The following is a 13956-nucleotide window of genomic DNA, read 5'->3' on the forward strand; positions in this document are numbered from 1 at the left end:
CGTCACTGTAACACTGACACCATCAGAGACGGGACTGGCTGCCAGCAACAATTACACTAACATCCACGCGCAGGTTATCCACTGTTTGTACATGACAGCTCCCAGCCCGCAGAGTGCTGTGAGTCAGGAGGTGATGGATTTGACAAAACAGACCCTAGTGATAAAAGAGATGTAATTTAAGCTTTTCCATCTGAGAAGGAAAATAAAAGCCATGTTTGCATGTTTCAAACTCTTATCACTTTTTCTTTGAGCTATCTGTGTTTTTAGTTAAGTGGATATTTTCCATGATCTGCAGACATCAAGGGGAGAACTTAGGGGGAGAACAAGGCCTGCACTCCTTCACTGCTGCCAATAGCTGTGATAGTACAATTGCATTTCCACCCATTCTGGCTCAGCCAGATAAGTGCTGATCCAGAATAGACCAAAGAATGAGCTCCAGCTCTTGTCCTGGGAGATTCATGACATGAGTTGTGTCAGGACATTGATATCTGTCCAAGATTTAAAATCTTCCAGGCTGGGCCAGCAGCAGATTTGACCAGAGAGGCTCTTCAATCATGGCACAGTGAAGTGGAATCTCAAGAATTCTTTACTCATCAGAGACACCTTCTCTCTGTCAGTGTGAACTGGGTACACACGCAGGTCATGCGTGGCACAAAAAGAATGACAGGGAAGCTTTACAGCGCGGCACTAAGAAACATAGAGATTGAACACAACAACCTTCTCACGAGCACAAACTTGTAACATAACTGTTTATAAAGCAAAGAATTACACATCACTATAATGAGGCTATTGCACCCAACAAAGTAGTTCACTCATTAGTTGTTACAAACTATGTATAACCACAAAAACTGTTAAGTTTCAGGTAGCAGAGTGAAATGGTATAAAGCTGATTTGGGACCAGCCAGAACCAGTCTAAATTGCACAACTTTTAATGTTACACCCTGATTTTGTTAAGTTCCAAACTAAGCTTAACACACAAACTTATCAAAAGATTTACAAATTGCTGTCATGACTCACCTCCAGTGTAAGGCTTCCAGTTGTAATACTTCCCACGGAAAGGCAGGCTGTCGAAATCGGCACACTGCTTCTCTCGGAAGTCACGGGATCCTGCAGCACACGCCTACAGAAGGAAAAAGAGTGAACATTTTATCATTATTCTGCCTATTTATGACTAATCAGTACATTTGACATTAACGCTAACATTTTGAAAGCCTATGCTGCTGCTCCAAGCACAGAAATACTTTTTTCGTTTCCATACAATACAAAAATCTATGAAAAGACACTAATTTTGTTGAGTCATCTACCAACAACAGTCAATTAGCTTCAAACCCTCAAGGAGATTCATGCTAAGATACTAAGAATATATTTTTACATTCAAAGACAGACTAAGACTGTCAGAGTGGCCTCTTTACTTTTTATTCACCAACTATCTTTTTTTACCAATCTTGGATCATCATACACACATTATGAAGAGTTCGTTATTTGTATTATCTTTTCCTCCTGGAAGTTGCCTGGAAACAGTGTTGTTGTTTTCTTCTGCTGTTATGGCCATAAAAAAGATTTTCATAAAAAAAAAACAATCGAAGTAACAAAAGGGAAAAGAAACTTGCCTAAGTTGATCCATCACATTGAACATCAATCATGCATCAAAGTGAGCCAAAGTTGTGAGTGAGCATTATTGTTGCAGAGTAAACAAATGAGGAAGGTTTGTTCTGGTGGATTACACAGCTCAAAATGGTTTAAAGACTCGGCCAATTCCATTTTATTATCATACACCAATTACCAAAACCCCATAAATGCCTCAAACTAAATGAAAAACACGTAAATATGTGGAGTATGTGTTAAAGAATGGTCTGAAGAAAATGTATGCTATTTGTGTTAACCCTGCAATCACACTGGTAAGGCCCTTTAAAATCTTTACATGCAGGCGAGCATGCTGTTACCATTTGAGTAAGTGAATTATCTGCCGAGACCTCTTCTTTATTCTGGGAGGCTTTTATTTGTATAGACAAGACTGTTACTAACAAATGCACAAAAGATGCCACAAGATGTCACATTTTATTGTCGGACGCTAGAACAGACTTGTTCCTTGGAATCCCTAATTGAGAGCAGTGTGTTTTGCATTTGGAGAGATTGCTTTGTTTTCATGTGTGAATTTATGATGGATAATGAAGCACTTCATTGGCTGGGTAATTAGAAACATAAACCCAGCCAGAGGAGGGAGAAGCCCAGCACAGTGCAGGCTGGTGCAGAGCTGGTTCTGGCTCGGATTGCGGACTGATTTATCTGGGATGGGACTTCACTATGTGGATGTTGCTCCAGTAAGAGGGGGTAAAAAAAAGTGGAAAGAAGCATTTTATTGGTGTGAAAAGGTCCTTAGAAACCCCCAAACACTCTCCCCCAGGACAAATAAAAGCTCTCAGGTCAAAGCTGTATTTCACATGCTGAAAGTGTTCCACACTGGAGCGGGCCACAGGGAGGCTGGGCCACTTTCATTACCACTCGAGTGTTTTGCCAATATGGCAGCTTTAAACTTGCACATCAAACATGCAGAATGAGTCAGAAGAGACAAAATAATATTATTACAAGTGTGTGTTGAAATGACAATGCACAGCCAAATGATATTTGCATGTGCTAACACGTGCCTATGGGAAGGAACAATTTAAAATCACATTATCGGGGGCCGCAAGTGAGAATTGTTTTCTTTTTCAATTAACCTGCTATTGTAACATAGAGTCCACAGAAAAGAGGTCTGCACATTTAAACGTGTAGAACCAGAGCATGTTTGGTGTTTCTTCTTCATAAATGATTTAAATGATTCATAGATGGTCAAAATGTTCATTGCCGTTGATTGATCACATATTAAATGTGACAACACCAGCCTGCGATCGCTCATCCTCAGACTCTATGAGGAGCTTTTGTTACAAACTGAAATACTATTGGAAGCAGTTCATGGTGCCCAGAGGATGAATCTTGATATCTTTGGTAAGCCTCTGATATTTTTCCCCTAGCGGCCCTTTAACTTATCCTGTAATTATCACTTGATGGACAAAAACAACAATTTGAGGAGATATTAATGGTTCCCACATGATGAATACTAATAATACAGGTCATCTTGTGACTTTCATTTGCTATTTTCATTGAAATGTCTTGATAAATGGAATTTGGCACAGGCATTCACATCCACCACAGTATTTCTTGTGATGATTATGGTAATACATTAACTTGCATCATTATCAGGTCAAAACTTAAATTTGTCAATGACCAAGTGTCTGCAAAACTAAACACTAATGACAAATACAGCCTCACAGAGCCTGTAATGTGGCTGTAGACTCGTAGTCTTAAATCATTCGTCTTTCAAGTCCTTCAACTCCATGGCAGTACGAGACTAACCTTATGGATAGCCGATTAGAAAATGATCCATCCATAACTCTGATGTGGAGCATTATGTTAATGTAGCAGCCTTTTGATGTAGAGCAACTTTCGTCAGAGCAAACACAGGAAGGAAGGGAGGCACCATCAACAAATAATATCTGATGGTAATAGTGATGAGAGGGAAAATAGCTGGTATATTAACATCAAAATATATGTGTGTAAGAGATAGTATGTGTCATTGTATTTATATCTTGTGCTCACACACACACACACACACACACACACACACACACACACACACACACACACACACACACACACACACACACACACACACACACACACACACACACACACACACAAACACACACACACACTTCCCTGGACAAGGTGTGGTCAGTGTGATGAAATAGCGGTTTGGGTTGTTGTTTGTTTTCCAAAGAAAACACTCAGTGCTTGGTCTCAGCTGTTATTTTTAAGACTTGCGGTTAAATGTCCACCAGGACCCTAACTATTTCCATTTTCACCTAGTGAAAAAAAAAGGCCACCTAGAAATAGTTGAACTGAGATCTCAACTTGCAGCCATGTTAAATATTTGTTTAAAGCATTGCTCCAGACCTCAAAAAAGGTCTGTGAATTGCTTTTCATGAAATGCACTCTGAAATGGCCATCATCGTTGACTCAAGTGAAATGTCACAAATAATATATGAATTATAAAGTGACAAAGAGACGAATAAGCCCAGAGTCACCAGGGGAATATAGAATCACAGCCTTGTACATTTTTATCATCATCCATCCTGCGTTCCAGGAAGAAAGCGTGTCAGACAGCTTAAAGGTGACTCGATGCTGCGAGCTGATCTCTGCGCTCCTTGTAGAGCCATTCCTAGGATAACATGTTCTGCAGGAGAAACGCGGAGCAGCAGAGAGGAGGTGCAGCAGTCATGCTGTGACAGGCCAAATCCATCCCGACACAGAATGCCTCAACAGACCGACTACCTCAGTCCCTTTACAAACCAGAGCCAATCCATGTTTTCTGTTCATTCCATATCCATATCTTTAACTTCTGGTTGCTATGAATGACTATTATAAAAACAAGGAAGAGGACACAACTTCATATTTTTTAACAGGTCATAAGGCCACTGACTTTAAGTCAATTAAAAAGTTCTTAGGCACAAAGTTTCATTCAACATTAAGTGATTTACTACCTTACTGGGTGCTTTAGCAGTATATTGGCTGGATTTTTTCTGTTGTGAAATCTTTTAAGGGGAACTAATGCTCACATACAGGTTATAAAGTTGTTTATATTTTTTATCTTCACAAGCAATCAATAGGCCAGATGATTTATATATATATAGCAGGTGATGCAATGAGAAGACCAAACCGTTTCATTTCTGTTCGGGGTTACGCAGTCTACACGGTCTATGATGCATAAAGCCGTTGGCTGCGTGTTCTGGGTCTTTCGAACGATGCAACCCCTGAATTGAGGCACAGCTAATGTGACAAATTCTCACTTCCGTTGAAAAAATTATGGAGTCAGAGCTTGTCCTTGTTGCTGAAAGGTACAAGGTCAATAAGGTAGGGTAGCCCATATGCAGTCTGAGTGGCAAAACCCAGGGCAAAAGTAAACTGTGTGTGACACAGTGACTGCTTGTCTTGCCACTCACTGCTGCTCATTACGCTCATTGTTGTGAGTGCACAGTAATAATTGAACACATCTAAGATTTGGAACATGGCAGTTGGACAATAAGAACAATGTTTAGAGAGGGTTTGGTGAGAATATCAATCTGAAACTATAAGTGATATGAAGCCCTTTAAGTTGTACTCTTTCCTCTAAAAACCAAGCAGACAGCGTAGAGGAAAGAAATTAAGAAACTCACGTCAGTGTTACAGGATCTGTAGCGTTTCCTCTCTCCAAGGCAGTACTTGCCTCCCCCAGACGGACTGAGAGACACAGGAGAATTGAATGAGCAGGGGATTGAAAAGTGAGACGACATTTTCAACACATTCACATCGAGCACCATAAATGCTCAAATCACAAATGAATTCTCCACAGAAACAGTCTTCGGGACGCTGTGAATGTGTTAGGAAAGGTTTAGTGACGGGAGGTCATGAAACAGGCCTAAAACAAAACCTCCTGCCAGAAGTCTGTCTGCATTTGCTTCTTTGCTGAGCATCTGTGCCAATGATTCATTCATGAAATCCAAGCTGTCCTAAGAGCTTTTAAGTGTGACATGACATTTAGATTTGGGAGGGAGACTCAAGTGTGTAACCTCAGAACGATTCTCTACTCGGTCCCTTTCCCCGTCCACTCTTCACTTCACATCTACTGCGTTTATGAGTTGTTCTGCTCTTATCGTCTCTTCCCTTCTTCTCATCTTCATTAGCCTCCCTTTCCTCCACTTCACTGCAAAACAACTCTTGAGACCGGCTCTGTAATGAATGAGTTAACGGCTGGTATGACTGTGTTTTCTCTCTCACCCTCCTCTTTGCACTGATGCCTGAGCCGCGGCGATCACCTTACACAGGTGTTCCACATTATGCCGGTGCCTTCTCCTCTTTCCTGTCTCTCTCTCCCCCCTTTTCCCCTTCCGTCTGGTTCGCCCTGGCTCTTTCTTGTGTCTTCCCATGACATGTTTGACGTAATATCTAGCTTCCAAAACAGTGGAATGCAAACACTGAAGACGGATAAAGATCCCAGACGTCTCGCTGCCAGACGAAGATGCATTGGACAATGACTTGTCTGGTGAGGACACACAGGAGGCCTTTAAACACAACCACGCAATAATCTACTGTGGAGAGAGAGTTGTGTCTTTAAGTCCATCTTATGCTAACAGACCGTCCAGTCCCCAAAACCACCAAATCGTGGATAAAAACTGAAGCCCTGCACTTGTGTCTTTATATACTACTATGTACTAATATGGCATAACATTTGTCTTTGAAGTGATTTCAGGTTAATAAGACTGATGTAGAATTATGTTTGGGGATGTGCTTGCCTTGATTGAAAGTGTAAGACATTCTAACACACTGGTCCGCCCTTACTTTCCACACTTTAAATCCACAGAGGCTTTCTCCCCTTCTCTCAAGTGTGGGTTTTATATCTTTGGTAAATGAAGAAGCAAATTCAGCTCTTTTAATCACAGCTATTATGTCTTTCTTGGATTTGACAGCTGCACCTCGTTCTACTCAAAGCAAACACATATGTACCATATAACTTTGGCTTGACTCAGCATGTAAATGCTAATAGCACGTTAAATCTCCACTCATTTGCCAAGAATCTCTTGAGTGACTAACTTTAAATCCGCTTTCAAGTACAGAACAATCACATACATGATGGGATCTTTGAAGCCTTATTTGAAAGACTGTGTCTTGCCTGGTGCTTGTGGATCAGAGCGCATCAAGAAACACATATATGAAATTGTGCGTCATTACAGGCTATTTTGATGGGTCGTATGTTGAATTAAATGCTTCGTCAATATAAAAAACTTTGAGACAATAAAAGGTTGATGTTTAAGAACAAGTCTTCACTTTGAGCTTTAAATGAAAAGCTATCAAGGCAAGGAAGTAAACATATACCCTTGTAAATGTTTCATTACCAATTTGCTTCTAATTATCTGTACTAGTATCTTTACTACCACTCAGACGCACACACAACCACACAGCATACACATGTGCACACACACACAAACACACACCTGTAGGCAGGACCTGGATGTGTGTGTTCAGCTTGCTGTGGCTTACTTTGCCTACTTACGCTGGGCTGTCACAGTGCCTCATGGAGGAGGATACACCGCCCCCACAGGTCCTGCTGCACTCCCCCCAAATGGACCAGGGGCCCCAGCCTCCGTCCACACTCTGAGGCCAGGTACCGAACCCAACACACTCCCCCTGGTAGCACCACTGGCCGGGTGGGAACAGCAAAACACACACAGAGACGGGGTAAAGTTTGGTTATTGTGCATCACAATCTTCTGTTAAAACTTAAATTCATGACAAATAGCTTTACTTTACTTTGACAAATATGACCAGTAATTTTGCCTAATGTTAGTTAATGCTACAAAACTCCAGGTAAATATTGATTTAATGATTCTTCTCCAGTTGTGCTGGTGTTACAAGAGGTGTCATTCAATAATTGAATGTTTTTAGGCCTAGGTGAGCCGGCTGATAGCTGCTGGCTTAGCTTAAAAGCTGTAAGCAGGACGTAAACAACAACCTGCTTCTGTCCGAAGTTCATAAACACAAACATCTCTAAAACTGACTTATTTAACTAATCAAATGAAAATGTTTAATCTTTAATTTGTATTTGTTTGAATGTAAAAACAAAAAAAAGTGTAGTTTTAAGACAGAATTATGGGTTTGAACTGTTCCTCTGTGAGCAACACACGTTTCGCTATTTCCCTGAAGTTTTTTCAACTAAACTATTAATTGAGAAAATAATCAGATTAATTGATAATGAAGAAAATCATGCCTTTATGCTAATATGTGTGATACATTAAATTCATAGAGAGTATGTTGTAATGGACAATTTTGTGACATTGTTACTTTTACAAGATCATAAGTGTCTGAGCAGTGAAAATAAATTAAGACATTTCTGGACACAGTGACATATTTCTTTGACTCGTATCATTTTCTAAGCTTTTAATAATGTTCTTATAATTCACCTGCACATGTTCCTTCCTTAACCATTATGATACCGAAGCTTAATTAACATCATCATACTGATCAAGCATGTTTTCTTGTTCTCTTGTGTAGTGTTTCCAGTGTAGTGTGGCGTGGTTTCAGAGGTAGGTGAGGGATTGAAAGCCCTGTCCAGCGTGTCAGTAGTGATTTAAGCCTCCTGCTAAGCTGTCCAGAGATCCAGAGGGAAGAGGGGATCAGAGACAGCCCTTTGTCTCTCCAACTGTGTCAGTAGGTTAAGAACCCAGAGAGACGGGGACAGTCAAGGTGAGGGCTACGTTGGGCCACTGTCCTCTTTCACAATTACTCATTCACATCCTGAGACGCTATGTAAACAAGATTAGCTGTGGGAGAGAGGAGAGAGGACACGCAGAGATGGGAAGAAGGGCGGAGGGAGCAGGACACAGAAGGAAGGAAGATGAAGTCTGCTTTCTGAAACAACCTTGGAGTATATCTGTGTGAGTCTATGTGAACACAGTAAAAACACAAAAAAACTCTCCATTGGTCAGCTTCTGCCTCTCTCCCACCTCCTGCTACCCCTCCCCCATTCTCTGCCCCCCTCTCTCCCTGCTCCTGTTGGAAGGGCCTCTCTCCATTACACGCTGGGTGAGAAATGGCTGACATTCATATTCCTTTGAAGCTGCCCCCGGCAGGGGCAGACAGGGTATGCCACCGGCTCTCCTAAAGCTGCTCCAAAAGCTGTTCCAAAGCCCCCCAGGCTCAACCTGGGGCCCCCTGTGTTGTCCAGGACCCTGTCCGTGGGCCCCGACCCTCAAAGGCTCCACTGAGCTAATGGTAATCACGGGTGACAGCTCGTGACACTCTCCTATTCTTCCCTTTTAGACCTCGGACCATCCAGTGACAATGGCTGCCATAATCCGTGTTAAAACTGTCTCTCTAACCTGGCTGGCATCAACAGCGGGCTGATGACCTAAAGCTTGGCCTGCTTGCGTGTGTGTGTGTGTGTGTTTGGTAGCACCCACTGCATGAGTGCACACGCAGGGAACGGTACACCCTTCCCAGAGCGGAACAGATGCAAGCTGAGCCAGTGAGGTACCACTAACTGAGGCTAATTGCCTCACTTAGAGCAGAGTAGCAGAGTGCTCATTTCACATCACCAGGTACTGCACGATGTGAAGCTTAAAGGGTCGCTCCACCCAAATGACAAATACACTTCTTGTGGTATTAAGTCATGCTGATAGTTAAGGTTTTTTTAATTATTTCAAAACTCTAAGATTTCTGCCTCTGTTAAAAATTTTGGTAATTTCATTTGTTGTGTTAAATAATTAACTCAAATCATTAAGATGAGTCAACAACATCTGATCAAGTCCCAGTTACTCAGAGCTAGTTAGACGGAGCTTTCAAGGGAAATTCATCCAAACTATTTCTTGGGTAGAAAGTTCTGCCACTGAAAAGTATTCACAGTGAGGTGTGTGCATATCTAGAGTAAAGGCCTGAATGTTGGGAAAAGGCATTTGAGAACAGGAGTCTCAAAAGTCTCAACAGAAGTGTGCTGTTCACATAATAAAAACAAACTTTAAAATACTAATTAGATATAATAAGTTAAAATGTCTAGCCATAAAACATGAATATACTAATATAATTATACATCAAAGTGAGTTGTGTAGTGCTTAGCAGACTAACACAATAGATCAGAGGTGTGCGTTTGAATGTCAGCTGGCTTATTAACTTCTCCCTCCTCCTCCTGATCTAACAAGGCTTTTTTTCCAGTTAATTTTCATCATTTAATCCAAGACACATCAACATAGTCCATGGTGACATCTTCTTCTTCTTCTTCATCAATCAAAACCCCCAAAACATCAAAGTTTTAAATCATTGGAGACTAAGAAAGTGAGCAAGTACTCACATCTGGAACCAGAACAGAAGCTTGAGCATCCGACATTTATTCTTGATGAAATAACTTTGACAATTAATTGATGATCAAACTCGTTGGGGATCAATACTCTGTTGATCCTCTTGAAATGCTATTGACAGGAAAAAGTTCTCCATTGTGTTTGGGTGAAGGAGGAAAGAGTGAAGGATATATCAGAACCCCACCCGACGAGTTTTTCTGGTAAACCTTTAAACATCTGACAAGGATTTGATGACTTACCCCTTTCTCGATGCTGCCAGTCTGGCACAGAGTCCCCTCTGCAGCCGGGATACTGTTTGTTACACAGCGGTTGCTTTTGCTAAGGCACCAGAGCTCTCTACACACTTCCTAGGAAAGAAGGCAAAAGCAAGTTGATCAGAATAAATCAATTCAGCAGACTGGAGGGTAGATTGCTGAATCAGGGTGAGAAAGATTTATCAGTAGCCTTAGGGGATTTTCCTCTCTGTTTTTTTCTCTGATCCAACAGCTAAGAGACAAACAAAAAAACAACACCACAAACAGCGTGGAAATTTATCTACACAACTCCAGATCAAATCAGAGGACGAGAGGAGTCGATGAGACCACATCAACACTGCTGAGAGGCAACTAACTGCCAGAGCCCATGTGCTTTGGATCATAGTGCATCTTGAGCAATATGCCAGGGGTCACTAGGTGCTCTTAATGTTCTCTTATGAGAAATGAAGAGTCAGCTGGATCAACACCATGACTAACGTTTGCTCACGTTCACCTCAGGACCACACGGGACCGTGACATCAGTTCAAGAAATCCCATCTCTCCTGCTTAGGGGAAATCAAGAGTGAGCAATAGGCCTCCCAAGTCTTAGATAAAGACGAGTTGTAGGCCGAACAAATATCTTTAGTATTACTGAGTGGTCTGAATAAACATCATATCTCTGTCTTCTCCTGCTCACCCCTCAGTCTAGGACGTAAGGAGAATCCATTTAGATTACTGAAGGAATGGTGTGCGTGTGTGTGTGTGTGTGTGGGAAGATAGCACTAAGTTGCCCCCAAATAAATAAAACCATAAAGTGAACACATGTTACAAGGACAGCTCTGCACAACCTTGCATTAGATTTCCCATTAAACTGAACTGGGTTCCCTCGCGTCTCCACTTCAAAGGCTTTTACAGGACAATTGTGTGCGGCAGAAGAGCAGGCCCATGAAAAAGAGTTATGATCCCATGCATAGATTCTGACCCCCAGGGTCAGTAAATATGCCACGGCCCTGCAGCTCCCTGAGCCTATCCAGATTAAATAAAGCAGCAAACTGCCACTCTCTGGTTGCAGTGACTCCACTCTGCCAGCTGGTTTCAATAACCTGACCCACTGCTCCATTCACTATCTGGGCCCAGCTAAAAGGTCAGCAGCCAGGGCCTTAACGAACATGGATACGGGCCTGATTGATTTACGCAAAGAGAGAACAAGCTGGAGATAAAAAAAAAAGGGCAAAGGCAGTCAGTAAGAACTTTGCTAATATAGCCATCAACGGTTGTTTATTTTTCATACCTTCAGCTTGCTCGGGTTTGAAAAGCACACACACAGCTTTGTCTGGAAGCTTTGAGCACATGCAGGCTTATAGTCAAACTGAGAAGTGGGAAGAAGTCACTAAAAAACAAATTATTGCTATAAATTACACTAATTTCCTCTGTTGATGTCTGTGTTACTCTGTTCACCTCTGACTCAGTCTCGTGCTGTGATTCAAAGTCTGTGATACCCCTGGGGTTTAAGGATCTTTAAAGTCTCTGAATTTATAGGAATCTTTGACGGCTTCATGGGCCATATTCAGTGAAATATGGCTTGTTATATTGTTCTGCATAAGTGGTTCCCAACATCTTATACTAATGTTCCCTAAATATAAAACAGTTTATATTGAGGTTTGATTTCCGAACGGAGTGGTTTATTTTCCTTCTTAGATTGTTTGGTTTGATTTGATACTGATTTGACAACTGTATATATAGACGTTTGAGTCGGTCCCAAATTATGCCACAGCTCTGCAACAGGTGATCCTCAGCAGTGTCAGACGCAATGAAATGAACATTGTAGCATCCGAAACTGCTCATGTGGTGTCATCTAAGTGTCCGTAAGCCACGACATTCATATTTGACTCGAAAATATGTCATTTTCACCATGTTTAAAGCCTAAAAGTCCACCAGAAGTGGCTAAGCTAGCTGACGTTAGCATTTCCGACATTGGAAGATATCAGTGAACTATCCCTTTAATGTGTGAAAGGTAAACTCTGGAGAAAGTCCGGACCCAATTCTGCGACCATCCTCCGGAGTTTATGTCTGAAAACGTCTGCGGAGCTATGAACTGAATTAGCAGCAAACTAACATGCTCACCACAATGATATGAACAAGATTTTATTAGTTTAATGTTTGTCATGTTCGCCATATTAGCTTAGTATATTAGCAAGCATGCTAACATTTGCTAATAAGCACCTAACACAAAGTACAGCTGAGGTTGATGGGAGTGGCATTAGTTTTGCAGGTATCTGGTCACAAATGTAAGTGCTAGACAAAGGGAAATTGTAGCCAAAAGAAAAGTCGGCAGATAACCCAAATTATTACGTATGTATCTTAAGAGAACATGAGTGTTTGTACCAAATTTCATAGAAATCCATCCATCAACCCAATACATCCAATATAGTAGTAGATATTTCAATCTGGAACACAGTGGGGGACCGGTCAACATGTAGACATTATCATCCCTACAATCCTGCAGCCTGCACAAACACACACAATGACACATGCATGATCACAAATGGTGTAATGCAATCCTAAATTATGGAAAAAACACCAACTTCCAAAAACACAACCACTCAGATTCACTGGTTGTGTTAGTCAGCCGCTATTACTTGATCCTTGGGATTCTAAATCATACTCGATTCATGAGAACTTCTAAAATGTTCTAAAACTAATTTGGAAAACCCGCAAGATGCTACAAAAGTAGCACAAGCTGCCCCAATAATTAATTCTTCACTAAATTGTCCACCCTGTCCTGAGGATGAATAAATATGATGTAGATTAGTGACCAGAACATCAGTTTGTTCTGGTTAAAAACCTTACAAATCATTTTCTTATTTTTCAGCCTGAAGCCATAGGAATTGTAGCTTGAGCAACATGTTTTTTAAGAGAAATATTAAAAGGACATTATGACTGTTTGACATTATTATTTACATTATTTATATTAGAGATAAACTTTGATTTGTTCAGGCTAAACTTCTCTGCCTTTCCCATCACTGTTCCTCTGTATTCTCCGGAGTCCACAACAGTTAGAAAATAAACAAAATACTCATCTTAATGTGGAAAAGTTCAACAGGTTATGGCTGAGTGTTAGATATAGAAACCAGACTATTCCATTCATTCCCGTAAGCAGTCGCAGAGGGCATCTCTTTCACAGATGGCTGTATGAAACAGATCTGATTGTCAGATGAAAACCTCCAATCTAGCCCCATTGAATCATTGCTGGAATCCAATCCGCTCATAAATCTCATAAATGTGTGTCTTTCATGCTGATCTAAAACCACAATTATGAGCTTATGAGCCAAAATGACATGGCTTGATTTGAGGCCTGTTATAATCTGCTGTCAGATACTTCTTTCAATGAAATGAAATAACTACATGATCTCAGCTAATCACTGCCCCCCCCTTTTTTTTCCATCATGTGTGCAAATATTTATGTCGAGCAAAACAATGTCGCGTTATTGTTCATTAAATTGGATGTGGATTTCTGCAACCGCTCATTTTACCATGTGGTTGCTGCTTGTCTTTCACTGCCCGTTTAACTTTTATGTATCAAGTTTTCCTCATTATCCAGGCAAGAGGGTGAATCATTATCATCACAGGACAAAAAATTTGAAAACTCAGACAAGGGTCGTGTAGACTTTTATCCATCATCTCTCTCTCTCTATAGGAAGTTTAGGGACTAAAAAGAAAAAAAGGTGATGTGTGAAAAGACAACTCCAAACCAGCTCTATTTGTCAGACAATGATAAAACAATTACCCTCCTCACCTTTG

The 13956-nt window shown here is 41.1% G+C and overlaps 1 protein-coding gene across 1 annotated transcript in view; it reads right to left on the reverse strand.

The window, feature by feature from the left end:
- Positions 1–13956, reverse strand: part of adamts6 (ADAM metallopeptidase with thrombospondin type 1 motif, 6) — a 63624-nt gene that overhangs the window by 23256 nt on the left and 26412 nt on the right. Inside the window, exons 12-15 of the mRNA XM_035141406.2 lie at positions 10162–10269; positions 7127–7272; positions 5253–5316; positions 1018–1120 (exon numbers count right to left, since the gene is read on the reverse strand). Of these exons, the coding sequence (XP_034997297.1) occupies positions 1018–1120; positions 5253–5316; positions 7127–7272; positions 10162–10269 (421 nt within the window). The remainder of the gene's footprint in view (positions 1–1017; positions 1121–5252; positions 5317–7126; positions 7273–10161; positions 10270–13956) is intronic.

Source organism: Hippoglossus stenolepis, chromosome 18, assembly GCF_022539355.2.
Source record: "Hippoglossus stenolepis isolate QCI-W04-F060 chromosome 18, HSTE1.2, whole genome shotgun sequence".
NCBI classification, from domain to species: Eukaryota; Metazoa; Chordata; class Actinopteri; order Pleuronectiformes; family Pleuronectidae; genus Hippoglossus; species Hippoglossus stenolepis.